The 26,273-nt window shown below is 46.5% G+C and overlaps 5 protein-coding genes across 5 annotated transcripts; 2 read left to right on the forward strand and 3 right to left on the reverse strand.

Annotated features, from left to right (window-relative positions):
- Positions 1-894: 894 nt before the first annotated feature.
- LOC125514140 (tobamovirus multiplication protein 3-like) lies at positions 895-4,173 on the forward strand. The gene is made up of 8 exons (XM_048679411.1): positions 895-1,290; positions 1,842-1,932; positions 2,021-2,073; positions 2,161-2,325; positions 3,087-3,205; positions 3,424-3,541; positions 3,633-3,710; positions 3,818-4,173. Exons 1-8 carry the CDS (start codon positions 1,135-1,137, stop codon positions 3,914-3,916), a joined length of 879 nt encoding a protein of 292 aa, XP_048535368.1. The 5' UTR covers positions 895-1,134; the 3' UTR covers positions 3,917-4,173.
- Positions 4,174-4,835: 662 nt separating this feature from the next.
- Positions 4,836-5,959, forward strand: LOC125514142. Its single transcript, XM_048679413.1, has one exon. The coding sequence runs from the start codon at positions 4,968-4,970 to the stop codon at positions 5,646-5,648; it is 681 nt and encodes a 226-aa protein (XP_048535370.1). The 5' UTR covers positions 4,836-4,967; the 3' UTR covers positions 5,649-5,959.
- A 155-nt stretch (positions 5,960-6,114) lies between these two features.
- On the reverse strand, positions 6,115-8,259 carry LOC125514143 (probable methyltransferase At1g29790). Its single transcript, XM_048679414.1, has one exon. It carries the CDS (start codon positions 7,369-7,371, stop codon positions 6,115-6,117), a length of 1,257 nt encoding a protein of 418 aa, XP_048535371.1. The 5' UTR covers positions 7,372-8,259.
- A 6-nt stretch (positions 8,260-8,265) lies between these two features.
- On the reverse strand, positions 8,266-10,181 carry LOC125514144 (probable methyltransferase At1g29790). Its single transcript, XM_048679416.1, has 2 exons — positions 9,084-10,181; positions 8,266-8,948 (listed from the first exon to the last, which is right to left on the reverse strand). Exons 1-2 carry the CDS (start codon positions 9,991-9,993, stop codon positions 8,518-8,520), a joined length of 1,341 nt encoding a protein of 446 aa, XP_048535373.1. The 5' UTR covers positions 9,994-10,181; the 3' UTR covers positions 8,266-8,517.
- A 205-nt stretch (positions 10,182-10,386) lies between these two features.
- Positions 10,387-13,024, reverse strand: LOC125514141 (ATP-dependent helicase NAM7-like). Its single transcript, XM_048679412.1, is given in 6 exon segments — positions 10,387-10,668; positions 10,779-11,001; positions 11,082-11,337; positions 11,440-11,767; positions 11,846-12,794; positions 12,796-13,024. Coding segments are annotated over 6 exon segments (1,944 nt in total). The 5' UTR covers positions 12,960-13,024; the 3' UTR covers positions 10,387-10,644.
- Positions 13,025-26,273: the final 13,249 nt, after the last annotated feature.

Consider the following 26,273-nt stretch of genomic DNA (forward strand, 5'->3'; position numbering starts at 1 on the left):
TGGCGCCCGTCTAGCCTTGGTCGTCATGGCTTGCGTCACCTCGGCCTCATGAGGTGAACGCTTGCATAGAAGTCTCCGCTCCCCAGGAGCCCCCAGGAGCCAGCCTAGGGAGGCCGCTTCCTCCGGAGGTCTTGGTGTCGTCCGCCTCGCGAGGGTCTTGTCTTACCGAAGCTGAAGATGGGCCGTACCAGGCCGTCAATAGAGCCACGCCGTGGACTGCAGGCAGGCAGGTCTGGATACCCTAGTTCCCAGAACACCGATAGCAATGCCGCCCTCATGGCGGGAAAACCAACACCGACACGGGAGAAGGGAAGTGGCAGATTTATTTCTCCAGATCGGCGACGAACCCTTCTCCAAATCGACACCTACATGGCATGTCTACACGCCTAAAGAAGATGAGCGAGTCCCCAACTCCCCCCGCCGCGGAAGCAAGCAGGGGAGGCAGGGATCCGCTCCCTCGCTGGCGGGTAGAGGGGCCTCTTGCAGACACTCTTTATTCCACTTTCGAATCTCTCGCATACTAAATCAGACTGTTTATTTCTTCTTCTAAATGTTAAAAATCCGACGTCGGATTTCCAGCTTTTGCCAGCGAACATCTAGATTGGACATGTGAAAACAGATAAATTTATCATGCCGCCGTGCAAAATTTACCATGTTCTAAAGTAAAACTTTATGTAGTGTAAAAAACTACTATCAGAAAATATCGTCGCGCTACAATAAATAATTGTATGCGTTTGATCGGGATCCGACGTACCTGCGGGTTCCTTTCCTTTTCTTTTCTTTTTAGGACAACAAGGACACAAAAGCTGATGTTTCCCCGGACTCGGATGGGCTCCCGAGCCGGAGTACGTCCTAATTCTAGCCAAGAACGCGGGCGCAGATATAAGCAGAGCGCGGCTGTACCTGTACTACAAAACTACCAAACACGTCGGCTCCGATCCAACCTGTGTTCCGAGCTACGAAGGCGACGCGAGCCGCCCCTACAAACCCACGTCGCCGCCAGCGGCACCACCAGATTCCCCAAGCCACCCAAAATTTTTGATTTTTGATTCTACCCGAGAGGAAGGCCGTCTGTCTGTCTGTCTGTCTGTCTGTCTGTCTCTCTTCCAGGGATCTCCGTGCAGCCTGGCGGCGATGGCGGCAGCGGCGCTGTTACCGGCTCCGGCGCCGGTGCCCCTGCCGGCGGCCTTCGCGGGGTGGTGGGAGCACGTGAACGGCTCGCCGGCGTGGCAGGACGGGATCTTCTGGGCCCTCGCCGCACTCTACGGCCTCATCGCCGCCTCCTCCTTCGTAAGCATCCAATCTGTCCTAGGAACAAACCTGTACCCCTTCTACTGCTAGGTTGGTGCCCTGGTGGCGAGGCAAGAGAATATTTGGCAGGGGTACCGATGAATAAATTTGTGATGTCACAACCAGCGATTTCACTAGAGAATAAAGGCTGTTTTTATTTGCTTTGTGGCTTGAGCATAATACTAGGCTTTTGTATGAAAGCCGATAATGCGAACGAATAGCATCTCACAGAGCTTTAGATCAATCAAGGGGAAAACTGTGATTCTGAATGCGGATAGGTGGACAAGGACCTGTGTTTGCTTTCATGCTTATCTCTCTCTAATCCATGAAAACCTTGGTGGATAAGAATGCGCTGGTAGCATCCGAATTATGCATATAATTCTATGAACTCTCAACTGTAAATACCTCGGTTTCTTGCAAATAAATAAATAAATATCTTAGTAAGGTTTATACTTGTCATGTGCACATGCCAATGTTTACAGCTTGATGAATAAATTTACTCGAGGAAGAGAAGGCAATATTAACACTGTGCTATGTATGTGTATATGCAGATCCAAGTTGCCAGAATACAGCACAGAGTTCCTGAATATGGATGGACAACACAAAAGGTCTTCCAGTTCCTTAATTTCTTGGTTAATGGAGGTACATTGTTCAGTCTCAACTGGGGTAAAATTTGCATGCTCATTTATATCCCGTGTAATTCTAATTTTACTCTGTTGCTAATCTGCAGCAAGGTGTTCCATCTTTGCTTTCCGTCGTCAAGTGCAACTAGTGAACCCTCAGGTTTGGATAGCTTCATTATTTTCTGTCACTCGAATGAAATATTCAATTTGATTGATCAGAGTTTTAATCGTGTTTATTTTATTTCAGATCTTTCAGCATGTTATTCTTGATCTGCCGGGGCTTGCATTCTTCACTACCTATGCAATGTTGGCACTTTTCTGGGCTGAAATATCTTATCAAGCACGTGGTCTAGACACTGATGGCCTCAGATCAGGTTTCTATACTATTAACGGTGTCGTTTATGCGATGCAGGTAAAGCAGTTTTTTTTAATATAAATTTGCACTAAATATAAGACGTAATGACGTGATGTCTTTTGAACTGCAAAAATGTCTTATATTGTGGTACATAGCTACTCCCTCTGTATCAAAATATAAGATGTTTTTGTTGTTCAAATTGAACTGCAAAAACGTCTTATCTTGGTATAGAAGTAGTAGTATTTTGTATAGTTGTACGAGAACTATCTGACCCTAAACCCTATACATGTCAGGATGTTTTCCCTTTTATCGTACTGGTGAATCCTGAAAATTTATTCTTGTGAAAACTCTTTTCAATATGAAAAACTATGATACACTTACCATCGGTTAGACCAATAGTATATGTGGGTCATGTATGTCATGCATTTCGAGGTTTAACTGTAACCATCAATTAGACTGGTAATATATATGTGTTCTGTACTTATCTGCAATGGAAATTATAGCATCGAGGCAGATAAATTATATTGGTGGTCAAAGTTATGTGTGGATGCCGTATGTTTTGTCAGAGGGAGTAGTGCATATCTGGAACAGTATAACAGAAACAAATGCATGAAGGTAATAGGGAAATAGTTTGCACTTAGTCATTTATTGTAGTCTTTGATGGTTGGTGTTTTTTATTTAAATACTGACCCTCACATGCCTGTTCTACATGAGTTCTTCTCGCTTAACTAACTGCTCCGTTCATCTGTTTTTATTATGTGTGCTCAATCACCGTTTGACTGCCTTGGCTGAAAATACTCGAATACATTTGCTTTCAGGTTTTGGTGTGGGTATTGTTGTGGTTGAATCCAAATTCATCTATGCTTGTGCTTTCAAAGTTATTCATTGCGGGACTTTCATTTTCCGCTGCTCTGGGTTTTCTGCTGTACGGAGGGAGGTAAGAATACCTCTTTCATAAAGTTTGAATTATGATTCACTTAGATCATGTTTACAGTCAAGTTAATCAGTGACGCTAGCCGCAGTCTAGTAACGGTTCTGTAGTTTGGTACTGTAGACTATACCCATTTGTTTCAGGGTTTGATCTATTTAATTATACAATACAACTATAACACTATGGTACTAACTGTATCCGTGTGCTCCTGATTTGTTTGGCAGGCTATTCCTCATGTTGAAGCGTTTCCCTATCGAGTCTAAAGGGAGGCAACAAAAGCTGAGCGAGGTTGGCAGAGTGGCCGCTATTTGTTCCTGTTGCTTCTTGGCAAGATGCGTAATGGTAAGGATGTCTGTCCTCCGATCCTTGAACGAGATTGCAAGTCATATGGTTCATTTCTCACTGTTGCTGACGCACTTTTGTTTTTCTGCAGATGTGTTTCGCTGCCTTCAATAAAGATGCTGATCTGGATGTTCTTGACCATCCAATTCTGAATTTCATATATTACCTCGTATGTGTGACTTTTGCAGCTCATACGTCACCACCTCGTTTTATTTTTGCCTAGTCTATAAATTGAAACCATCATTGGCATTGATGTTAACCTCCTTTTTTCTACAGCTTGTCGAAATCGTTCCTTCGGCTCTTGTCCTGTACATTCTGCGGAGGATCCCTTCGAAGCTAAAGCTCGCACATTACCATCCCCTCAGCAGCGGCTAGAGATAAAAGCGGTGTCCCCTTCTGAGCTGAAATATAGAGAAGTTGCTGCAAACATAGCTGAATGCGACCCCAAGACTTAAAAAGGGCTGGTCTATGGTCTGATCGTTCAAAATGTGTACAGACAGGGATCTGAAATCTACGCGTGAACTTACCTTATGTAGCCACTAACTTGATAGTTTAAGGGTGCTAATTTCATGTAATTAATTACTGTTGGTGTGATTAGAAATCAAGCATCTTCACTTGTTGAGCAGGCAAAATTCCTCATAAGCTATTTTTGTTTTGAAAAACACAAAGCTTTATTCGTTCGAAATAACAGTTTGCATCGTTTATGAGGGGGTAAAATTTCGCTTAAAGCAACCTTATTAGTTTCCTTATTACAATGTTTGAAAGTAGCGAGACGAAAACCACAAGCAATAAAATAAAAAATCGTTAAAAGCAGTCACCACCGCTGCATCAGAACGCCCTCCATTCTTCATGGTACCTCTAAATTATCAAAGTTAATAACTAAGCGTGCAAGTTATAGGCCAATACTTAGAGCCAAGGCTTCGGCTGTCAGGATGTCCACGCACCAATCAATTTTCCAATTTCCTCTAGCCATGAATCTGCCTTTATCATCTCTTAGGACAGCTCAAAAGAAAAGTTTAATTCAGTCGAAAAGTTCAACTGAAAAATGTAAAGACAAAATGTTAAATCATGTGCAGAAAGGTTAAATAATCTTATGCGCATTTTGGGTATTTTTTCAAATTTGTGTACCCCTAATTTTTTTTTTCAAATTTGTGTGCATGACACAGTAGAGTACTAGTCAGTTTTAGTCGGCTTTCATCGAAAAGAGAAAAAGGAAATAAAAACAGAAGTAAAGAATAGTCGGAGGCGCCGACGCCACCTACCGCCAGGCTACCGAACAGCATAGAGCGTACCAGCCGAAATTTCAATTCTTTTCTCCAGCAAACAAAACAAAACTCCGCCGCTGCTCTCTCCACCTCTGTCCTGTCCGTGATTTATACAAACTCAAACCTTGGTAATCTCCGCGCCGCAAACCCTAGCCGCCGCCATGGCCTTCCTCGCCGGCGCAGCCTCCATCCGCAGCCCCTTCGCCCTCGTCTCCTCCTCCCGGCGCCGGTACGATCTACCCACGGCCGTGAAGGCCACCACCAATTCGAATTCGGTTCCCCACCACCCCATCATCTCCTCCCTCCGCCTCGCCGCCTCCGCCGCGGTCCTCCTCGCGGCCACCTCCCCGGCCATCGCGTGCACGCCGCCCGCGCCCACCGTCACGGTCTCGCCCGAGGACGCCATCCAGGACGACTCCCACCTCTTCGAGAAGCTCATCATCGAGACCGCCGCCCTCTCCCATGTCAGCGGCGCGGAGGCCGCGCGGACCCGCCTCTCCGCCGCCGGAGGCGGCGAGGACTATGCTCGGCTCCTCGCAGCGCAGACGCTCTTCGTGGACGGCAAGGCCGACGAGGCGATCGCCGCCTTCGAGGAGCTCGCGCGGGAGGACCCCGGCGACTACCGCCCCCTGTTCTGCCAGTACGTTCTGTACTCTGTTCTGGGCAGGGCGGCGGAGTCGGAGTCGATGCTCGAGCGCTGCCAGGCGATCGCCGGCGACAAATTCAGCGCCAATTTGACAATGCCGATCTCGGCGACCAAGGAGGTGGAAGCAGCAGCAGAGGCAGAGGCTGAGCCCGTGACAGAGAAGACGGAAACAGAGGCGGAGGGGGAGAAACTGTGAGTGCAGCGGATTTGGAATCATCACCAAATAAGGTAGGCATTTGCTCCCTTTCTTTTGAAGGAAAATATAGGTTGGAACGCCATGATGATGCTCTAATGGTACAGTAGAATCATACAAACAGAGAGAAATTCGAGACGGCAATTCCTGTTTTGCAGTTCTGATATGTAGGCTAAGAATTATGCAATTTACATGGTTTGAGAATAAGTCGAGGCGATCATGGTAAGGTGATCGATTTTGAGAGTGTTGATAAGTACAGTCTATACTTCTGCTGTACACCACTAATTTGTGGAATGGATACATTGCTTCATTTATTTGTTCTCTTACATCATGATGAAATTGCTGGAATATAATGCCAAGGAGTGAAAAATCTATAGGAAATGGTCACCTAGGTCGTGGGCTTCTCGAGCAGCGCTGAGAGGTACCACTCGTTCCTCTTGATCCCTTGGTCCAGCTTCCGTCTGGCATTCTACCGCACCTTGTTGAAACCGATTTGATTGAACATGGGCACATATGTTGTGTTCATTTGCGTGCCGAGGCAGAAGAAGTGGTCGAGCCAGAACAATCCTCCGGGCCTCAGCACTCTGTAAATGTCGAACAAGGTGAACTCGAGCATGGCATCGGGGATCCAGTGGCTAAGCACATGCATCGAATGCACAATGTCGAGCATGCCATCAAAGAACGGTAGCCGGTGCGCGATGCTCAGGTGCATGGGGAGAAGACCCCGCGAAGCTATGAAGTTATTGAATGGGGCATCGAAGTTCATGGACGTGGTCACCACGGTCACCCCACACTCCTGCATCCGTGCAGCAAACGTGCCTGATCCACCCCCAATGTCGAGCCCAATGCGCACCGTGCCATTTGGCTTTGTTGCAAGCACGGCATCAATGGAGTATGAGAGTGCATCGTCGTCGCGCATCCACCGGCCCTTCTCCCGGCCGCTGAGCAGGTCGAAGCAGTCTTTGCAGTCGTAGGAACCCTTGGTCTTGCGGCGGTTGACAAGGCAGGAGTAGTTCTTGCACGTGTACTCGTCCCACACGATGCTGGTGTCTGGCGGCATGGCCCACAGGCTCGCTGGCAGTGGTGTGGGCTCAGCATACCCTATCGGGCGGCGTGGCCGGCATCTCCGTCGTGGCAATGGCTCGCAGCCCTTGAGCATGAGCCGCTGTGCAAACTGCTCATCGGACGGACACTCGCCACCGGGCTTGTAGTCCATATAGCGCTCCAGCTCGTCCGGGAAATGGTGGCACGCTTGCCCCACCGTCGGGAACAGCTGATTGGACCCCAGGTTCTTTGTGAAGCCTAATGGCAGTTTGTGGGGGCCGACGGCCAGCTGGAGCTCGCTGGTGAGCTCCCATTGCCACAGTCCGTCAACCCCGACATGCTTCTGCTCATCCCTGGCGGCTGCCATGTCGCTGGCAGTAGCCTTTAGGCCCAGGAGCGTCTCGACAAGGGAGTTTGCCGTGGCGAGGTGGTCGTGCAGGTGCACGAGCTCATCGTGGCTCGCAGCGAGAGCGTAATCCGTGATGTTACCGGAGTTCCAGAAGGGGACGCTGCGGTCGTGCTCGCCGGAGCCATTGCCGACTAAGTAACTGGCGTCGGAGAAGAGGAGGAAGGTGGCTGTGTTGGTGGCGACGACGATAAGTAGAACCAGGGCCCTGGACCTGCAGCTGTTGTGCTGCCGATCTCTAGGTTTCCTGGACATGTGGTAGTCCATGCTGCGCATGTTGCAACAACAACTAAAGCAGCACAAGGAAACTCAAAATGCCTCTTCTTGTGTTTGTAATGAGGACGATGCTTTTATAGAAACTGTGCTATCCCACTACTCCTTTCTTTTACTACGACTCTTACTAAAAATGTTTAGAGTCCAACCTCACCTCACAGTTGACAGTTTAGAACTGGGGTGTTGCTTGACAGGTGAGAAAAGTAGACAGGCTCAAGTTGGAATCTCGTGATTCAACGGCTCAATGCTAGTGATTGGGCTAGACTGATGGACTTTCAGTATGAGCGTGCATCGTTCACTGAAACCCGGCGCTTAAGATGAGCCAGTGGGCTTTGACGCGACAGTTAGGATATTTGTGTGGATGCTGGTCATCCGCGCTTCTAGACATGTATATCATACTAATAAAGATTGCTGCACTAAGAAGTGTAAATAGTTGTGACAATGAAGCATGTTCTTGAGGCAATCTTAAGAGTCTTCCAACACATCAGCACAAGACAGAGAGACAGACACTAGGTAAAGGTTGGTTGCAGTCGTGGCTACATCCAATTGTTACTACTACCGTCTTGCAGAGCACATGGCTGGTAATTCCCTCTGCTCGCGATCGCCAGCGACATTCAGCGCCAATTTAACAATGCTGATCTCGGCAACCAAGGAGGTGGAAGCAGGAGCAGAGGCAGAGGGAGAGTCCGTGACAGAGAAGGCGGAAACAGAGGCGGAGGGGAAGAAAATGTGAGTGCAGTGGATTTGGAATCACCAAATAAGGTAGGCATTTGGTCCCTTCTTTTGAATTGAAGGAAAAATATAGGTTGGAAAACCAATAAACCATGATGCTCTCATTTTTTTTGCGGGATACCATGATGCTCTCATGGTACAATAGAATCATACAAACAGAGAGAAATTCGAGACGGCAATTCCTGTTTTGCAGTTCTGATATGTAGGCTAAGAATTATGCAGTTTACATGGTTTGAGAATAAGTTGAAGCGATCATGGCAAGATGATCGATTTTGAGAGTGTTGATAAGTACAGTCTATGCTAATGCTGTACACCACTAATTTGTGGAATGGATACATTGCTTCATCTACTTGTTCTCCTGCATCATGATGAAACTGCTGGAGTATAATGTCAGAGAGTGAAATAGCAAATGGTCACTTAGGTGGTGGGCTTTTCGAGCAGCGCTGAAAGGTACCATTCGTTCATCTTGATCCCTCGGTCCAGCTTCCGTCTCGCATTCCACCGCACCTTGTTGAAACCGATTTGATTGAACATGGGCACATACGTCGTGTTCATCTGTGTGCCGAGGCAGAAGAAGTGGTCGAGCCAGAACAATCCTCCAGGCCTCAGCACTCTGTAGATGTCGAACAACGCGAACTCGAGCATCACATCAGGGATCCAGTGGCTGAGCACATGCATCGAGTGCACGATGTCGAGTGTGCCGTCGAAGAACGGTAGCCGGTTCGCGATGCTGAGGTGCATGGGGACAAGACCCCGTGAAGCTATGAAGCTATTGAATGGGCCATCGAAGTTCATGGACGTGGTCACCACGGTCACCCCACGCTCCTGCATCCGTGCAGCGAATGTGCCTGACCCGCCGCCAATGTCAAGCCCATCGCGAGGTGCATGGGGACAAGACCCCGTGAAGCTATGAAGCTATTGAAAGTTCATGGACGTGGTCACCACGGTCACCCCACGCTCCTGCATCCGTGCAGCGAATGTGCCTGACCCGCCGCCAATGTCAAGCCCGATGCGCACTGTGCCGTTTGGCTTCGTTGCAAGCACGGCATCGATGGAGTATGAGAGTGCACCGTCGTCGCGCGTCCACCGGCCCTTCTCCCGGCCGTTGAGCAGGTCGAAGCAGTCTTTGCAGTCGTAGAATCCCTTGGTCTTGCTGCGATTAGCAAGGCAGGAGTAGTTCTTGCACGTGTACGCGTCCCACATGATGCTGGTGTCCGGCGGCATGGACCACAGGCTCGCCGGCAGTGGTGTGGGCTCGCCGTACCCTGCCGGGCTGCGTGTCCGGCACCGCCGCCGTGGCAGTGGCTCACAGCCCTTGAGCATGAGCCGCTGTGAGAACTGCTCGTCAGACGGACACTCGCCGCCGGGCTTGTAGTTCATATATCGCTCCAGCTCGTCCGGGAAACGGCGGCACGCTTGCCCCACCGCCGGGAACAGCTGATCGGACCCCAGGTTCTTCGTGAAGCCTAATGGCAGTTTGTGGGGGCCGACGGCCAGCCGGAGCTCTCCGGTGAGCTCCGGCTGCCACAGTCCGTCGGCTCCCGCATGCTTCTGCTCGTCCCTGGCGGCTGCCATGTCGCTGGAAGTGTCGTTTATGCCCAGGAGCGTCACGACAAGGGAGCTTGCCGTGGCGAGGCGATCGTGCAGGTGCAGGAGCTCGTCGCGGCTAGCGGCCAGCGCATACTCCGTGATGTTGATGTCGCGGAATGACAGCTTAGTCGACTTCCAGAAGAAGCCGTGCTCACCGGAGCGAATGCCGATTGCGGAGCTGGTGTCAGAGAAGAGGAGGAAGATGGCGGTGTTGGTGGCGACGGCGATAAGTAGAACCAGGGCCCTGGACCTGCAGCTCTTGTGCTGCTGATCTCGAGGCTTCCTGGACATGTCATGGTCCATGCTGCGCACGATCCAGCAGCTAAAGCAGCACAAACTGGAAGCTCAAAATGTCTCTTCTTGTGTTTGTAACGAGGATGATGCTTTTATAGAGAATTTGTGCTACCTACTCCCTCTGTAAACTAATAAGATCTTTTAGATCACTAAACTAAGTAAGTTCAGAGTCTTTTGACAGTAGTTATGGTGCGTTGTTAATTGGATGCTTAGAAGTTAGAATCTCGTGAGCAAAGTTGATGGGCTCAAGTTGGAATCTCGTGATTCAACGGCTCAATGCTGCTGGTGATTGGGCTAGACTGAAGGACTTTTAGTACAGTAGTATGAGCGTGCATCGTTCACTGAAACCCGGCGCTTAAGATGAGCCAGTGGGCTTTGACGCGACAGTTAGGATATTTGCGTGGATGCTCGTCATATGCCCTTCAAGACATATCATACTGATAAAGGTTGCTCCATTAAGAAGTTTAATAAATATGTTCTTGAGACAATATTGACAGTCTTGAACACAGCAGTACAAGACACACTAGGGAAAGGTTGGTCGCAGTCGTCGCCGCATCAGAGTTACTACTACTGTCTTGCAGAGCACACGGCTGGTAATTTCTTCTGCTCGCCGACGACCAGACAACCGTGCAAGCTTTTCTTGTAGCAGCATCCAGAATTTCACACGTACTTTGTCTTGGATTTCTGCAGCAAAAACATGGTGTTTATTTAGAGAGAGAAGAAATGCCTGAAGTAAAAAACGCCGTCAGCTAATTGGCACCAGGATTTGTGCACGGGGTTTGGTTGTTTCGTACCCCGGACCGTGACCCGCCGATGCGGAGGTTGCCCATCTCCATGCTCAGCGCGCTCTCCACTTCGTCGAGCTCGATGACGGCCTTGACGATCGCGCCCGAGAGGTCCTGGTCGTCGTTGGCGTCGAAGAAGCAGCCCCTCTCCTTGGCGTCAGTCACTATCTTCTGCCACACCGTCTTGCTGCTCACCAATGTGGTCGCGTTCCCTACGATCCACAGACAGTGCCTGCGCAAGCAAACACAAAATCACATGCAGCTCATGGAGGAAAATGCTGCAGGCGAACCGGGGAGCTCGACTCGGCTCACTTGGCCCGTGTGAGCGCGACGTTGGTGCGGTTCACGTTGTTGAGGAAGCCGACGGTGCCGGTGCTGTTGCTCCGCACGGTGGAGAAGATGATGATGTCCTCCTCGGCGCCCTGGAACCCGTCCACCGACCGGACCTTCACCGAGAACCCGCCGTGCATCTCGTACGTCTTGCCCAGCTTCTCCTGGATGGCGCGGACCTGGCCCTTGTACGGCGACACCACGCCCACGCTAAGCTTCCTCCTCGTCTCCACCGACTCTACGAGCATGCACAAATCATCCATTCATCTCTTCGGTGGCCAAAGCAATGGAGAAAGAATTCATCCATGGATAGTGAAGCTAAGCTAGCGTGCGTGCGTACCTCTGAAGAGCCTCTGCACGATCCGGGTCACGGCGGCGACCTCGATGGTGTTGATGAGGCTCTTGTCGTGCTTGCCGGAGCTCTCCTTTCCGCCTTCGATGTTGATGAAGGAGTAGGACCCGTACATCGGGCCGGTCAGGTGCTTGCGCTCGTAGTCCCTGCGCAGGACGTTCTCGCCGTCGTCGATCTGGCCGCCGTAGAAGCTCGAGACCGGGAACTTGCTTATCCCCGGGTGCATCCTGTACTGCACGTTAAGAAGGTGCTTGGGGTGCCCCAGCGAACTCAGCCTCTCGAACAGGCTCCTCCCGAAGTCGGCTTCATCACACACCTGCACGCAACGCAAGAGTTAGCTAGCGATCAACGGGCAAAACAACCAACAAAAGCACCAAGGACAATGCCGTGTCACCTGGCTCTTCACGAGCGCCGGAAGCTGGTACTCATCGCCGATGAGAACGGCGAGCCGGATCCCAGGAATCTGCAGAGGTATCATCGACTCGCACTCCTTGAGCTGCGCGGCCTCGTCGACGACGAGGATGTCGAACGGCTCGGCCTTCTGCAGGTAGTGCAGGCGGGCGGAGCTGGACGCGGTGCAGAGCACGCTCTTGCTCTTCTGCAGCAAGAACTCCTCGATGGACCGCTTGTCGAAAATGTCCGGGAGGTCGAAGTTGTTGGACAGGTGATTCAGCTTCTCGACGCACTGGGCTCTCGCTTGCTTAAGTTCTGAGCGCACGCTGTCTTCCGCGTATGACACCAGACTCTGAAACAGGCAGCTGTTCTTCCCGTCCGACGTGTCTCTGAACAGCGTCTGCAGCTGCTTCTCTGGCTCGGACTGCACTTGTTTCCCAAACTCTGTAAGCAGGGGCAGAACCTCCGTCATGCAACGGAAATTCTGCCTAGATGTGGCTGATCTTGGGAGATCGTCGCAGAAAGTCTCGATGCAGGTGCGGAGCTCATCCTCGATTCGTTTGTAGCTACTCGTGAAATATTCTTTGAACGACTGTATCTTTATGCTTTTCTTATCTGCTTCCTTCTTAGCAACATCCTCCTTCACCTCCACCCCTTTGTTCTTCGCCTTCTTCTTCGCAAGTTCCTCTTTTTCTTTCTTGGCAAGTTCCTTGATCAGCCTTTCAGTGTGCTCAACGTAGGAAGCATACTGAACCAAAGGTTCCTCGAGAATTCGTACCATAGAGCTCAGGCAGCTGGTCCACCCCGAACCTGGCGTCAAGCACTTCTGGAGACGGCGAACGCGCTTCTCCAAGAAAATCTTCGTGAGGTCCTGATCGACGTTCATCCTATCCTCATTTCCGAACAGGACAACATCACTCAGAAAGCAGCCATTTCCACCTCCGGCTGAGGATCCGAGACGCGACCTCCACCACCGCAGTGTTGGTCGGAGCACAGGTCAGCGTTCTGTGGTTCTTGACCATCATGGACCACAGGAGCGTGCTGATCGTCTTCGTCTTCCCTGTGCCGGGAGGCCCCCATATCAGACGCACCGGATATGTACCCTGCTGCTCCATTGCTGAAACACAGTCTGCTGTGACCTGTTTAGCCTAAATTTTTCAAGGCCAAGTGATCTGTCTGGCAAATGTAGAGGTAGTTCTGAACTGTCCTCCTGGCCAACCACCATCAAAAAAGTAAACACACATTTACATTGCTTAAAGATGTAGTTCCTACAAGATAAAATTAAAGCCTGTCGAATGTAAATTGGAGTACAAACTTTTGGAGCATAACGTACAATCTTCTCAATGATGCTAGTGTTCCTGAGACCAGCAACATGCATGTCCAGTGCATTCCATATACGATTGTACGTTGTCATGTTGATCAGGAACACCGCGACGAGGGGCGGCACAAGGTCCCGTTTCCCGCCTGACAGCCTCACGATCGCATTGCCGTTGGCGTCCTCTGCTTTCAGCACCGAGGCAATCACGTAGGGCACCTTGCTGCGCCCCAGGTCCGAGATGTGCCTCGGCTTCCTATCCAAGAACACAAGTATGTCTGCATCCTTGAGGGCATATACTTCCCCCGGGTTTGTGTTCATAGGGTCAGCCTTCTTGACCAAGATGCTGAAGATGGACTGCTTTGAACAAAGCTCGTCGATCCGTTTCACTTCAGTGGCTGGTGCGTGTTTGATACACTCCAGCGCAGAGTAGAGATCAGCACGAGTTTCTTCAATCAGTGGTAGGGTAAATGATCCCATGTACTCCTCTAGTGAAGTGAAAGTTCTTGGTACCTTCTTAACCTGATGTAAATGCAACAGAATAAGACTAGAGCACAGAACACAGAGTGCAGGACCGAGCCAACTGTGCACAACAAAACAGTAGTACTCCTTACAGTTATTAAGGAAACGAACATATTTACAGTTATTAAGAAAAGCTTAATAAATCTGATAGAACAATTGAAGAACAAAATATAGGAGATACATAAGAAATACCTAGCTGGTCCATGAATTATATGGGCTTCAGGGTGATCTTTCCGCTGGGAGATGGTAGCTCGGGATATCTTCAACCGGTTTGGATGGCGGCCATGTAATACGATAGGCGTTTAGTTTACCTACCTAGCTTTAGCCAGCCGGTTGTGGCGTCTGTTCATGGCTAGTTGGTGTTTCTAGCCTCTTTTTAGCTCTATGTGAGCTTTCTTTGCTTTTCATTACTTTTGGAGACTTTGGAACCTTGTTGGCACTTCTTTATTTGGTTAATAAGATGGCCGTATGCATCATTCTGATGCAGAGGCCGGGGAGTCCCCCTTTTCGAAAAAAAAATATGGGCTTCAGGGTGAATATATTTATATTTGTTCCATGAATGTGTATTTGACCTTTACAGTTTGATGAACATACTATGCTCAAATTGATAGATCTTTTATCAAACCTTATTGATCAGTCATGTTTCCTTTCAGACGTATACTGGTATTTTGGGACGACGCGTCTCAGATACTTACTATTTTCTAACAAAACCAAAGCATCTTACAAAATCCTATAAAAAATGTACTGAAAATTCTAACAGAAACGAAGTGCATGCTTTGACACTAAAACGCCTATAACAAATCTGTCTGCACGAAAGGTAGACACTTATTTTTTGACGATCGAACATGCCTTGATTATTCAGAAGTGTAGAAGAGACATCTGCTAACTTGCCTATGTAACACCTAGGCAATCATCTGGAAAACAAAGGAAGATAAACAGGTAGAACAAGCTACGTAACTGAGAAGAATTACCTTTTTCTTGAGAAGATTCCTGTTGCGCACCTGCTCAAATGACCACGAGAACATCTGCTTCTTTATCTCGGTCTGCGTCCACATGCTGTACCTGCTATCATTTGCCGCCCGTGCAGTCATTTCGCTTCCCTGCCGCACGAGCACGAGGTCGTCGTCGTCGTCGTAGCTGTCGTAGCTGTAGAAGCTCATCTTGCCACTCCCGCGCCGCCGGGCTCCGGCGACAGAAGTTTTTGATCGGTCGCAGGCCTTGCAAATGCGTGGGGCTTGGTTTCAGGTTGCAGCAAGGTGTGTCGCCGTCGACGATGGATATAAAAGGGCACGCACGGTAGCGGGCCGGTGGGATTCCGTCTGCCTGTCAATTAATTCTGGGTTGGGATGCGAAGAGCCAAGCGCTTAAGGTTGATTTACGCATTTACACCTTTCAGCTTCCCGGCAGCCGCAACGAATAGGACGAGCAGTAGAGGCGGAGATTTTGGAATTTCACGAGGCATAAGATAGAAAATCAGTGCTACCGTAGTACTACGAAGCTTCGTGTTGCCAAGTCCCCCGCGTGCAAGTGTGATGCATATTGTGGGAGCATTGCTTTCAGACTGCATGGTGGTTGTCAGTGACATCAAGCAAAGGAATGCAGCAAGTTATGGTGCGATTATACATGAAATATCGGACCATTCTACTGCTTTTATTTCTCGTAAAATAGTTCATGAATTTAGGAGCTCACAATTTAGAGAAGCGCTCTCTTGCACTCGGTGGTGGCCGCCATATTTGGTTAGGTCATGCCGGCAATCTCCCATCTGTCCATGTAAACGTTGTGACGAATTAATAAAAGCTTTGCGAGTTTGTCTAAAAAAACAAATATTACTTAACATGATAAAAAATTGATGGTCAAAAGTCTTTGCAATTTAACATGGGGAATACTAATTTCCTCGGTGTTTAAAGTTGGTTGCAATTTAACATGGGGAATGCTAATCTCCTCAGTGTTTGAAGTTGGGCAAACATCACACACTAAAAAGAAGAAGGTAGTGAAGCCAAAGGTCCGGCATTCACACAATTTGAAGATGTTTTATTGGTTGATAGTTGGTTGAACACTAGCATGGATCCGATATGTGAAAAAAGGCGAGAAATATTGGGAAAAAATTCACATATTTTATCATGAGCAAAAACACCCTATGAGGCCACACCCAATCAATACAACATAGTTTGTCCACCATCCAAGAAAATGTGAGCCAATTTGTTGGTTTTCACAAACAAGCTGTTAGCCGGAACCAAAGCGGCATTGGACTTCAAACCCATGCAACTTTGACGAGGACTTTGTGCCATCAACCCGAGAAGAAGCCATTCAATATGTCACATTGTTGGATGAAATTGAACGGAAAACCTAAGTGGCAAACCGTCCTCGAGGAGATTGAAAGCAGCACGAAGAAGATGAAGAAAAATCCATGGGTCTAGTTCCACTATCGATTGGATTGGATGACGAAGAAGAAGAAAATGGTGGGGCAGACATACAAGTCACTATGCCGAGAGAAAAATGGTAGGTGATAGGGAACAAGTGGGAGAAGGACAGGTGTTAGAGTACGTAATGGGCCTAATGGCTGATGACCCACAAGTATAGGAGATCAATTGTAGCTCTTTTTGATAAGTAAGAGTGTCGAACCCAACGAGAAGCAGAAGGAAATGACAAGTGGTTTCCAGTAAGGTAATGTCTGCAAGTGCTGAAATTGTAAGTAGCAGTGTAGTTTGATAATAAGATAATTTGTAACGAGCAGGTAATGATAGTAGTAACAAAAGTGCAGCAAGGTAGCCCAATCCTTTTGAGGCAAAGGACAAGCCAAATGGTCTTTTATGATAAGCAAAGCGTTCTTGAGGGTACACGGGAATTTCATCTAATCACTTTCATCATGTTGGTTTAATTCGTATTCGGTACTTTGATAATTTGATATGTGGGTGGACCGGTGCTTAGATGTTATTCTTACTTGAACAAACCTCCTACTTATGATTAACCCTCCCGCAAGCATCCACAACTACGAGAAAAGTATTAAGAATAAATTCTAACCATAGCATTAAACTTTTGGATCCAATCGATCCCTTGAAATAGCGCATAAACTGGGGTTTAAATTTCTGTCACTCTAGCAACCCATCATCTAATTGCTACTCCACAATGCATTCCCTTAGACCCAAATATGATGAAGTATCATGTAGTCGACGTTCACATGACACCACTAAGGGAATCACAACATACATACTATCAAAATATCGAACACATATCAAATTCACATGATTACTTGCAACATGATTTCTCCCGTGACCTCAAGAACAAAGGTAACTATTCACAAATGATAAACATGCTCATGATCAGAGGAGTATTAAATAGCATATTGGATCAGAACATATAATCTTCCATCAAATAGACCATATAGTAATCAACTACAAGATGTAATCAACACTACTAGTCACCCACAAGTACCAATCTATAGTTCCGGTAACAAGATTGAACACAAGAGATGAATTAGGGTTTGAGAGGATATGGTGTTGTTGAAGATGTTGATGGAGATTGCCCTCCTCAAGATGGGAGAGTTGTTGGTGATGATGACGACGATGATTTCCCCCTCAGGGAGTGAAGTTTCCCTGGCGGAATCGCTTCGCTGGAGGGCAAAAGTGCTCCTGCCCAAGTTCCGCCTCGAGGCGTTGGCGCTTCGTCCCGAAAGTCCTATATTTTTTTAGGTAAAAATGACTTATATACCAAAAGATTGGCACCGGAGGTGGGCCGAGGGGAGCACAACTCACCAGGGTGCGCCTGGGCTCGCTGGCGCGCCCAGGTGGGTTGTGCCCACCTGGTAGGCCCCCTCTGGTACTTATTGGCTCCAATAATTCTTATATATTCCATAAAAAATTCTCGTGAAGTTTCAGCTTGTTTGGAGTTGTGCAAAATAGGTAGCCTGACGTAGCTTTTCCAGGTCCAGATTTCCAGCTACCGGAATTCTCCCTCTTGGTGTGTACCTTACAAATTATGAGGTAAAAGGCATTAGAATTACTCAAAAAAACATTATTATGTATAAAAACATTATAAATAACAGTAAGAAAACATGATGCAAAATGGACGTATCAAATCCCCCAAGCTTAGACCTTGCTTGTCCTCAAGCGAAAACCGAAATCGAAAAACATGTCCACATGTTTTGAGAGAGAGGTGTCGATAAAAACAAAATACGGACATAGAAGCATCATGTTGATTATTATAACAACAACACAATTAAACATAGGACTTTTATCATATACTTCTCATGAATAAGTAATAGTTCATCACACAATCCAAGTATAAAGCAAAAACTCTATTAGAAACCAACAAACTATGTTCTCAGTCAACTTTGCAACTACAATTCATCATCTTTTCAGGAAGGGTCACGTGTCGGAGCCTTTAGGAATGTCCACATACTCAACCATCATATAGTCTTCTATGATTGCTAACACTCACCGCGTACACATGAGCAAAACGTTTCAACCGTACACATAGAAAGATAGGGGCTTATGGTTTCGCCTCCCAACGTACTCACCTCAAAGGTGATGTCAACAATAATAACTCATGCCACCCATATTCAACTGGACATATGTTCCTAGATCTTTCCTCACCACATGATGCTTGCCAAAGGAGAAAAATAAAAGGAATAGAGAGAAAAACTTTGACTCTTGCATAAAAGTAAAAGATAGGCCCTTCGCAGAGGGAAGAAGACGTTGCCATGCGCTTATTTGTTTGTATGCTCAATCCCTTAGTGCAAAAGAACGCCACGTTACATTGCCCCTTGTGATAGCGACCTTTATCATGCAGTCTGTTGCTTTTATTCTTCACCATCACAAGTTCGTGCAACGCTCAATTTTCTCTTACACTAAATGATCTCGCATTTTTAGAAGCAATTTTTATTGCCTTTTTGCACCGATGACAACTTACTTGAGGGATCTTGCTCACTCCCTAGGTAGGTGGACACTTGAAAATGAGATTTGGGTTTAAGGTTTTTTGGATGCACAAGTTGTATCTCTACTTAGTGCGGAATTTTTGGCTAACAAAGATAGGGGGCAAGCACCACATGTTAAAGGATCCATGACAATATGACTTCTATGTGAATATGAACAAATATAAATCATTAAGTTGTCTTCCTTGTCCAACTTCAACAATTTTGGTATATAATATTTTGATGAGGGCTCACAACCATAAAAGATTTCTAGGATAGTATATTTATATGTGAATCTTCTCTTCCCTTATTAATTATTTCATGAGTTGCATCATTGACTCATGCTATGTTTGTCAATCTCTAATAAAATTTTCTACTTATACCTTTCCTTATGTGGTTCCATCACCTACCATAGGATTAGTATATAATCTTTTCATTATTTTTCCCTTTCTTTTATTCTTTCTTATTTCTGCAATACGAAAGTAAAGAAAGCAAAAACTCAAACTAAACTTTATTATATAACTTGCACATGATTACAAGGATATGTCACTAAGCAAACTCTCAAAGAAGAAGGGATCGAACTACTTTTATTCATCTAAAGCCAAAGATTGAACTAAAAATAAGTAAAAGCAAAAAGATAGTGGGATGATACGATACCGGGGCACCTCCCCCAAGCTTGGCGGAAGCCAAGGGGAGTGCCCATAACCGATACTTTATTCTCTTTTGGTGATGAAGAAGATGATGGTGGTGATGAAGCGATTCTATCCTTAAGGATTAAGAGATTCTCCAATCGAAGGATGCCGCTCCGGAGGTGGGTGATGTGCTCTTGATGCAGAATATTTTCACGAGTGAGACACTTATTTTGTATGCGAACTATTTCAATGATGAGAAAGGCTTCAATCTCAGCAGGAGTAAGATGAGTAAGGTAAGGTTTAAGGATATCTTCCTCCTCCTCCTCAGCTGGCAGTGCTTGTTCGAAGACCAGAGGCTGATCTACGGTAACCTCCTTGCTCACATCTCCTCCGACGGCTTCCATGAGCTCTTCTCTCTTCAGCTCGATCTTCATCAACCAAGCATCCCCTTCCATGTTGTTGGAGGAAGAAGAAGACATGATGCCTGGCCCGACAGATCTGACAGAAAACAGCAAGAAAAGAGAACAGAGGATTTCTCTGCGATACGGTGATCAACAGGTTCGAAAAGTATATATAGATTTTTTTATCTTGGAGGATAAGCATATTGTAGAAAAACGGAGTACGGAAGGTGTCCCAGGTGGGCACTACCCACCTGGGCGCGCCAGGCACCTGGCGCGCCCTGGTGTCTTGTGCCCACCAGGGGATGCTTCCTGGAAGTTTCTTTATTTCTAAAATTCTTAAATATTCCAAAACTAATAAAAAATATTTTTGCGGATTTTTCGGAGTCCGTTTACTTACCGTATCACGTACCTCCTTATTTTTAAGATTCTAGAGTGTTCCGTTTCCGTGCCAAAGTTTGGATAATATTACTTTCAACACTAATAGGCGTACCTGAGATATAATGCTTTATTCGTTGCCCATTAACAACCTTCAGGTTAGTACCTTCAGAATTATTTATTTTGATGGCTCCAAACCAATAAACCTCCTCGATGACATATGTGCCTTCCCATTTTGAGAGGAGTTTTCCTGCAAAGAATCTGAAACGAGAGTTGTATAAAAGAACATATTCTCCGACTTTAAACTCACGCTTTTGAATTCTTTTGTCATGCCATCTTTTAACTTTTTCTTTGAATAATTTTGCATTTTCATAAGCTTGGGTTCTCCATTCATCTAGAGAGCTAATACCAAATAACATCTTTTCACCGGCAAGTTTGAAATCATAATTGATTACTTTGATTGCCCAAAATGCTTTATGTTCTAACTCAAGAGGCAAATGGCAAGCTTTTCCATAAACCATTTTATAAGGAGACATACCCATAGGATTTTTATATGCTGTTCTATAAGCCCAAAGTGCATCATCTAATTTCTTAGACCAATTCTTCCTGGACCTATTAACAGTCTTTTGAAAAATTAATTTTATTTCTCTATTGCTAAGTTCAACTTGACCACTAGAATAAGGATGATAACGTTATGCAATTCTATGGTTAATATCATACTTGGCGAGCATTTTACGGAAAGCACCATGAATAAAGTGTGAACCACCATCAGTCATTAAATATCTAGGGAATCCAAACCTTGGGAAAATAACTTCCTTAAGCATTTTAATAGAGGTGTTGTCGTCAGCACTACTGGTTGTAATAGCTTCTACCCATTTAGTAACATAATCAACAACAACCAAAATATGTGTATACCCATTAGAGGAATGAAAAGGTCCCATATAATCCAATCCCCAAACATCAAATGGTTCGACAACAAGTGAATAATTCATAGGCATTTCTTGACGCTTACCGATATTACCTATTCTTTGGCATTCATCACAAGATAAGACGAACTTACGACATCCTTGAAGAGAGTAGGCCAATAAAATCCAGATTGCAATACCTTATGAGCAGTTCTATCTCCAGCATGATGCCCTCCATAAGCTTCGGAGTGACATTTCCGTAGGATTTGTCCCTGTTCAAGCTCAGGTACACGACGTCTAATAATACCATCTACTCCTTCTTTGTAAAGATGTGGGTCATCCCAAAAGTAATGTCTTAAATCATAGAAGAATTTCTCTTTCGTTGGTAAAGCTAGGTGGTAAATATTTAGCAACAATGTAATTAGCATAGTCAGCATACCAAGGAGTACTGTGAGAAACATTTATTGCAGCTAACTGCTCATCAGGAAAAATATCATCAATAGGTAGTGGGTCATCAAGCACATTTTCAAGCCTAGACAGATTATCAGCTACTGGGTTCTCAGCTCTTTTTCTATCAATGATATGTAAATCAAATTCTTGTAACAAGAGAACCCATTGAATAAGTCTAGGTTTAGCATCTTTTTTTCCATAAGATATTTAATAACAGCATGGTATGTGTGGATAGTTACTTTGGAATCAACAATATAAGGTCTAAATTTATCACAAGCAAACACCACTACAATAGTAACAGTAACAGTAACAAAGTAGTTTGATAGAGAACCGGAACAGTAACCGAAATAGTAACAGTAACAAAGTGATCAGTAGCAAAGTAGTTTGATAGTTTTGACAGTAGTGACAGCAGCAATAGTAACAGTAACAGTGATTGCAGTAATCTTATAGCAAGTGTAACAGTGATGATAGCAGTAGTAACTTCTCAGAAACAATATAAGATAAATTTGTAGGCATTGGATCAGTGACTTGTTGGACGATATTCATCATGTGACAGTTATAACCTAGGGCGATACGGGACTAGCTCCAGTTCATCGATATAATGTAGGTCTGTATTCCGTAAATAGTCATACATGCTTTGTTAAAAGAACTTGCATGACATCTTTTGTCCTACCATCCCGTGGCAGCGGGGTCCATATTGGAAACTAAGGGATATTAAGGCCTCCTTTTAATAGAGAACCGGAACAAAGCATTAACACATAGTGAATACATGAACTCCTCAAACTACAGTCATCACCGGGAGTAGTCCCGGTTATTGTCATTCCGGGGTTGCCGGATCATAACACGTAGTAGGTGACTATAACTTGCAAGATAGGATCTAGAACATGGATATAATGGTGATAACATAAACGGTTCAGATCTGAAATCATGGCACCTGGGCCCAAAGTGACAAGCATTAAGCATGGCAAAGTCATAGCAACATCAATCTAAGAACATAGTGGATACTAGGGATCATGCCCTAACAAAACTAACTCGATTAATTACATGATGAATCTCATCCAACTCCTCACCAACCAGCGAGCCTATGAAGGAATTACTCACTCCCGGTGGGGAGCATCATCGAATTGGCGATGGAGAAGGGTTGGTGATGATGAAGAACGAAGATCCCCCCTCTCCGGAGCCCCAAATGGACTCCATACGCCCTCCCGAGGAAGAACGCGGCTTGGCGGCGGCTCGATCTCGTGGATCGTGATAATTCTTTCTCCCTGATTTTTTCTCCGAAAATAGGAATTTATAGTGTCAGGGTTGAGGTCTATGGGGCGACTAGGTGGGTACAACCCACCTAGGCGCGCCAGGAGAGGGGGCGCGCCCTGGTGGGTTGTGCCCACCCAGGGGGCCCTCTCCGGTAGGTCTTGGCTCCAGAAATTCTTATTTATTATATAAAAAATCCTCACGAAGTTTCGTTCCATTCCGAGAACTTTTATTTCTGCACAAAAACAACACCATGGTAGCTCTGCTGAAAACAGCGTCAGTCCGGGGTTAGTTTCATTCAAATCATGCAAATTAGAGTCCAAAACAAGAGGAAAAGCGTGAGAAATGTAGATATGTTGGAGACGTATCAACTCCCCCAAGGTTAAACCTTTGCTTGTCCTCAAGCAATTCAGTTGATAAACTGAAAGTGAGAAAGAAAAACTTTTACGAACTATTTTGCTCTTGTTTGCATAAGTAAGTTTAGACAGCACCCAGGTTTTCAGCCAGCATTATAACTAACCATGTCGACAATAACTCTTAAAGATTATAATGACTCATATCAATGACATAACACTGGTGCGCGTCGGTCCTAAACAAACGGGTTTTTACCCCTTTCCACGATGGCATTTGGAACCGTCGGCAAGTGAGTGTGGGCGATAGGGGGGTCCTTCCCACACGACCCAGAAACCGTCGGGGATAGGGAGCCTTGATGCATACAGTTTTCCCTATATAACCGTTTCCGATATCTCAAATATCCCAAATGCTCCATCCTTGCTACTCGTTTGTGCTTGCATTGCCATCGCAGTCGGAGTTTTGTGGTTCTGCCTAAACCAGGCAGATTCTAGGCACGGGAGCTTTCCAAGAAGATTCTAGGCAGATTCCAAGCACGGGAGATTTATGATGCCTAGCACATCACAAACAGTCATGATTATAAACCGTGTACGATGGGTAGACAATCACACACATTTGGTTTTCCCGCACCGTATGTGATAGTGTCTGACATCACACACGCTTTGCGAACGACAACTATGTGCATTCTTGCACACGTTTCCTCTCTGTGAACCGTCTCGGATTATGGTGTATATCGCAACGTTTGTGTTTTACCAACCGTGTGTGTGCCGTAATGACCCGCACAACATAATTTCGCCCTAATTTAATTGCTGCTATTTAAAATTGTACCTAATTTAAACTTGAAAGTAAGCTATAGCTTTGTTCATATCCATCAGGTTCAAACAACCAATGCATTATTCGATTCATAGGTACATATTTTTAAGAATTACATAAGCACCAAATAAAGAATGATGTACCAGGGTTCTATACTTGTACTATTACAGATGGTAAAGAAAGAGGCGACAAACATTCCAGTTGCTGAACAAGATGAAGCGGAATGGCCCTATTGTGCTCTCCTGGATGTAGAAGGCATGCAGGACTCTAGTCCAACCCCTTGTGATGGCCGACCGCCAATCATGTAGTTTGAGAGGTAATCTTGAGTAAAATGCTTCAGGATCCACTGCAAAAGAAAAAAGATTCAGATATTGTCATATAACACAACTCATTACGGGCAGTAAAAAGAAGGCTACAGGGTTCTTACTTACCATCCTGCAGTTCACTGTTGTCTTGCATAAAGTGTAAACAAATAGTTCGATTGACATCTTTTGACCCATTTTAGTAAGAATCTTTATCAGTTTCCTCACTTGATGCTGGTTCATGAATATCTCATTGCCCCATGCGCAGAAAGGGTCGAAGTGTGGATCTTTGGCAATGATATATGTACCTAAAAGCACCAAGTTAATATTAGAAGCTAAACAACAATTGAAAAATGATGTAGTACAACATTCCATCCATCCCATTATATAAGATTTTATTACATGTATATCTAGACATCATCAGAACATTAAGGTAACACTCTTCCTTGTTGCTATGTAGCCTGGGATTGCATATTTAGTCATTCAGTACAATGCATGTTGCTAAACAACAATTGAAAAATGAAAAGGCATGTTAACTGCAATATCCTTAACAACAACCAAATATCGTAATTCATAGTGGTACTGTTGAAACTGTTATTGATGAAATTGGACTGCACGGCAAATAGTTGCGCATATAGAGCATCACATTGTGAAGAACTGAAATAAACAAGTCATAAGGACATCTCTAGGCGATCCTTAAAAAGTTAAAGGACTAAAACCCTTAGTGGATATATATATACTCCAACAATTTTTGGCCTTTTCTAGTCGATCCCCTAAACTTAAGGTTGTAAACTTCAATTTGATCAAGTTCAAAGCAGGTTCAACCGAAAGTAGCATGCATTCAAACATAAACATAGATAGTTTTGCATAACCGAACATAAAACATAAATTTAAACTAAGCTAAACTACTTTCGGTCGAAGTAGAGGTCGAGCCAATCCTTCCTCGTCATGTACGGTGTGCCGCGAGCCGGGTCCGGGCCAGTACCGTCATCGGGGTCGTTGGGGAAGGCACTCTCCACTCGTCAACGCCGATCTCCTCGTCCTAGGGGCCCACCTCGATGCCCTCCGCGCCGCCTTCGACCTCATCATCAGAGGAGAGCGCGATAACCTCGCCGCCCTCCGCGTCGCCGTCCTCGCCGCCTTCGACCAAGTCATCGGAGGAGAGCGCGATAACCTCGCCGCCCTCCGCGCCGGCAAAGATCGCCCGCTCCGCCTCCACGAGCTCCGGGTGCTGCTGGCGGAGCTCTTGCATGTAGGCCTCGTCGGCGGCCTTGGCCTCGAGACGCTCCCACGCCTCGCGGTCCTCCCGCGCCATAGCCGAGCTCACCATCCCTGGCTCCGGCGGAACGAGATGGACCGGAAGTGTGCCGAATGGGAAATTGAGCCTAGCCACCGCGCCGTGGTAGCGGACCTGCCAGCGGTCGTACTCCATGGCCGCGAGCTCGGCCGTGTGGAAGCTACCGAGCCACCGGCGGGTGTGGGTCTCTTGATTTGTAATCTTGGTGACCCACGTCCCCCACCGCCGCTGCCGGACCCCGAGGTAGGACTTTGTCGGCTGCCCGGTCCGCGGGAGGACGAGGAAGTCGTCGAATAGGCATAGGGGCGTGGCGGCGGGCGGATCGGGGGATCGGCGACGACGGATCGGGCCCGTGGAGGACGACGGGGACACCTCGGCGGCCACCTCGCAGGCGTCGGGCGAAAAGGCCGCGATAAACCTCTTTTTGGCCATTGGCTACTCCAGCTCCCCAGCAAACAGGCAGAGGTTGAGGATGGAGGCGGGCGATGGCGGCGACCTACCAATGGTTTCGAAGGTTGTGTGTGTCTGTGTGAGCGGAGGTTGTGTTTGAGGAAATACTGCGGCAACTAAATTTTTTACTAGGTGGGAGTAACAAGGCGGGGCTACTGAAAATTTGGATCAAGGCCGAGCAGATATTTTTGAGATTGCGAGGGATGGAGAGGCGGGAGTAAAATGCCGAGGCTACTGAAAATTTGAATCATGGGACTGAAGCAGAGAGGGATGCAGAGGCGGGAGTTTTGGGGGAGCGAGCTGGTGTGCTTGACACATCAGCTGTGGACTGTAGCCGACGCACCTTCTCGCGTAAGCCGTAGGCGTACTATACACCGACGGTGCTCCAAGATATTTTGTACTACATCTCACACGGTTGGTGAGAATAAACTATGTGGGATCTACTTGATTTGAATT

This window comes from Triticum urartu, chromosome 6 (assembly GCF_003073215.2).
Source record: "Triticum urartu cultivar G1812 chromosome 6, Tu2.1, whole genome shotgun sequence".
Lineage (NCBI taxonomy): Eukaryota > Viridiplantae > Streptophyta > Magnoliopsida > Poales > Poaceae > Triticum > Triticum urartu.

Excerpts from the sequence above, each read along its gene's own strand:
- LOC125514142 (XM_048679413.1), top strand. The coding sequence starts at position 4,968 with ATGGCCTTCCTCGCCGGCGCAGCCTCCATCCGCAGCCCCTTCGCCCTC.
- LOC125514140 (XM_048679411.1), top strand. The coding sequence starts at position 1,135 with ATGGCGGCAGCGGCGCTGTTACCGGCTCCGGCGCCGGTGCCCCTGCCG. Across the intron at positions 1,291-1,841 it reads TCATCGCCGCCTCCTCCTTC|ATCCAAGTTGCCAGAATACA; the intron begins GTAAGCATCCAA and ends GTGTATATGCAG. Across the intron at positions 2,326-3,086 it reads GTGTCGTTTATGCGATGCAG|GTTTTGGTGTGGGTATTGTT; the intron begins GTAAAGCAGTTT and ends ATTTGCTTTCAG.
- LOC125514143 (XM_048679414.1), bottom strand. The coding sequence starts at position 7,371 with ATGCGCAGCATGGACTACCACATGTCCAGGAAACCTAGAGATCGGCAG.
- LOC125514144 (XM_048679416.1), bottom strand. The coding sequence starts at position 9,993 with ATGGACCATGACATGTCCAGGAAGCCTCGAGATCAGCAGCACAAGAGC. Across the intron at positions 8,949-9,083 it reads TGACATTGGCGGCGGGTCAG|GCACATTCGCTGCACGGATG; the intron begins GCACATTCGCTG and ends GCGGCGGGTCAG.